Source organism: Protobothrops mucrosquamatus, unplaced genomic scaffold (assembly GCF_001527695.2).
Source record: "Protobothrops mucrosquamatus isolate PMUCROS unplaced genomic scaffold, P.Mucros_1.0 scaffold8489, whole genome shotgun sequence".
NCBI classification, from domain to species: Eukaryota; Metazoa; Chordata; class Lepidosauria; order Squamata; family Viperidae; genus Protobothrops; species Protobothrops mucrosquamatus.
The window spans coordinates 18,267-19,550 of record NW_015394284.1 but is presented as its reverse complement, the minus strand read 5'-3'; the positions used below and the strand labels follow the sequence as shown (position 1 = coordinate 19,550).

Below are 1,284 nucleotides of genomic sequence, written 5' to 3'. Positions count from 1 at the left end.
CCTGGAGAATTCTTAGAAGTTGGTTCATCCTGTTTTGATATTGATGTTTCTCTCTCTCTCTCTTTCTCTTTCTTTCTATCTCAGCCATTGACTGTGGTCCCTGTGAGATTCCAAGACTGCAGAGGAACTCCAATCAGTGCTGTCCAGTTTTTGAATGCGGTAGGTCATTTTTTGCCAGAAACTAGAAGTAAATGTTGGCTTGTGGGAGGTGGGGGGGAATTGTGGTCACATGATTGTGGAACGCTGGCTGGTTGCCGAGCTGCCAAAATGTAGTTGTGACCAGAGGATCAGATATCTGAACTTCAGTCAAGGACATTAGCTTTTTCAGGGTGCACTACCTGTCTATCTGTCCTATCCATCTATCCATCCATCTATCCATCCATCCATCCATCCATCCATCCATCTTATCTGTCTGTCTGTCTGTTTGTCCGTCCGTCCGTCCGTCCGTCCGTCCGTCCGTCCGTCCGTCCGTCCGTCTATCTATCTATCTATCTATCTATCTATCTATCTATCTATCTATCTATCTATCTATCTATCTATCTATCTATCCATCCATCCATCCATCCATCCATCCATCCATCCATCCATCTACTTATATCTATCAATCTGTCTTATCCATCCATCCATCCATCCATCCATCCATCCACCTTTATCTACAGTATCTATCTGTCTTATCTGTCCATCTGTCCAACTATCCATCTCTCTTGTATGGAGCCCATCTCACCACCAGGCCAATAGTTGATGGTCTTAAGCCATCTTTTCACAATTGGCAACAGGCATGTGGGTTTCTTAATGCTCCTAATAGATCCTGTTCTGCGGTTTGTTGCAGGGCATAACTTCTCTTGTTTTTTCCCCGTGTTTAGTCTGCGATCTGATCTCTTGCAAATTGCCTCCGATACCTCACTGTGAAGATGGTCTCCAACTCATCCAGGCAAATCCCGGAGGATGTCGACCAGATTACGCTTGCGGTAATATCCCTTTCAACCACTCAAACGCTGGGTCAGCTTCCTAATAACTCCCCTATTGGATGTCTGCTTATAAGTTTTTTATTTTCGTCGTCTTCCCTCACTACCTATAGCCTGGCCGGGGAGGGGGGAAGAAGCTCTGCGGCAAATTATTTGGGTTTTCTGATTTGATTGGCAGTCTGCAAAAAGGAAGAGTGTAAGCCACAGTCCACCCCGTTCTGCCCACCACACCGCAAACCGATTTTGGTGAAGACTCGGTGCTGTGATGAGTTCCAGTGTGTTTGTAGCTGTAACAATTCAACGGTGACCTGCCCGCCAG

At 46.0% G+C, this 1,284-nt stretch overlaps 1 protein-coding gene across 1 annotated transcript in view; it reads left to right on the top strand.

Annotated features, from left to right (window-relative positions):
- LOC107300799 (von Willebrand factor-like) overlaps positions 1 to 1,284 on the top strand; it is a gene marked incomplete at its 5' end in the record, with an annotated part of 29,571 nt that overhangs the window by 10,398 nt on the left and 17,889 nt on the right. The window contains 3 exons of the mRNA XM_015830089.1: positions 85 to 159; positions 864 to 968; positions 1,144 to 1,279. Coding sequence (XP_015685575.1) covers positions 85 to 159; positions 864 to 968; positions 1,144 to 1,279 — 316 coding nt within the window. The remainder of the gene's footprint in view (positions 1 to 84; positions 160 to 863; positions 969 to 1,143; positions 1,280 to 1,284) is intronic.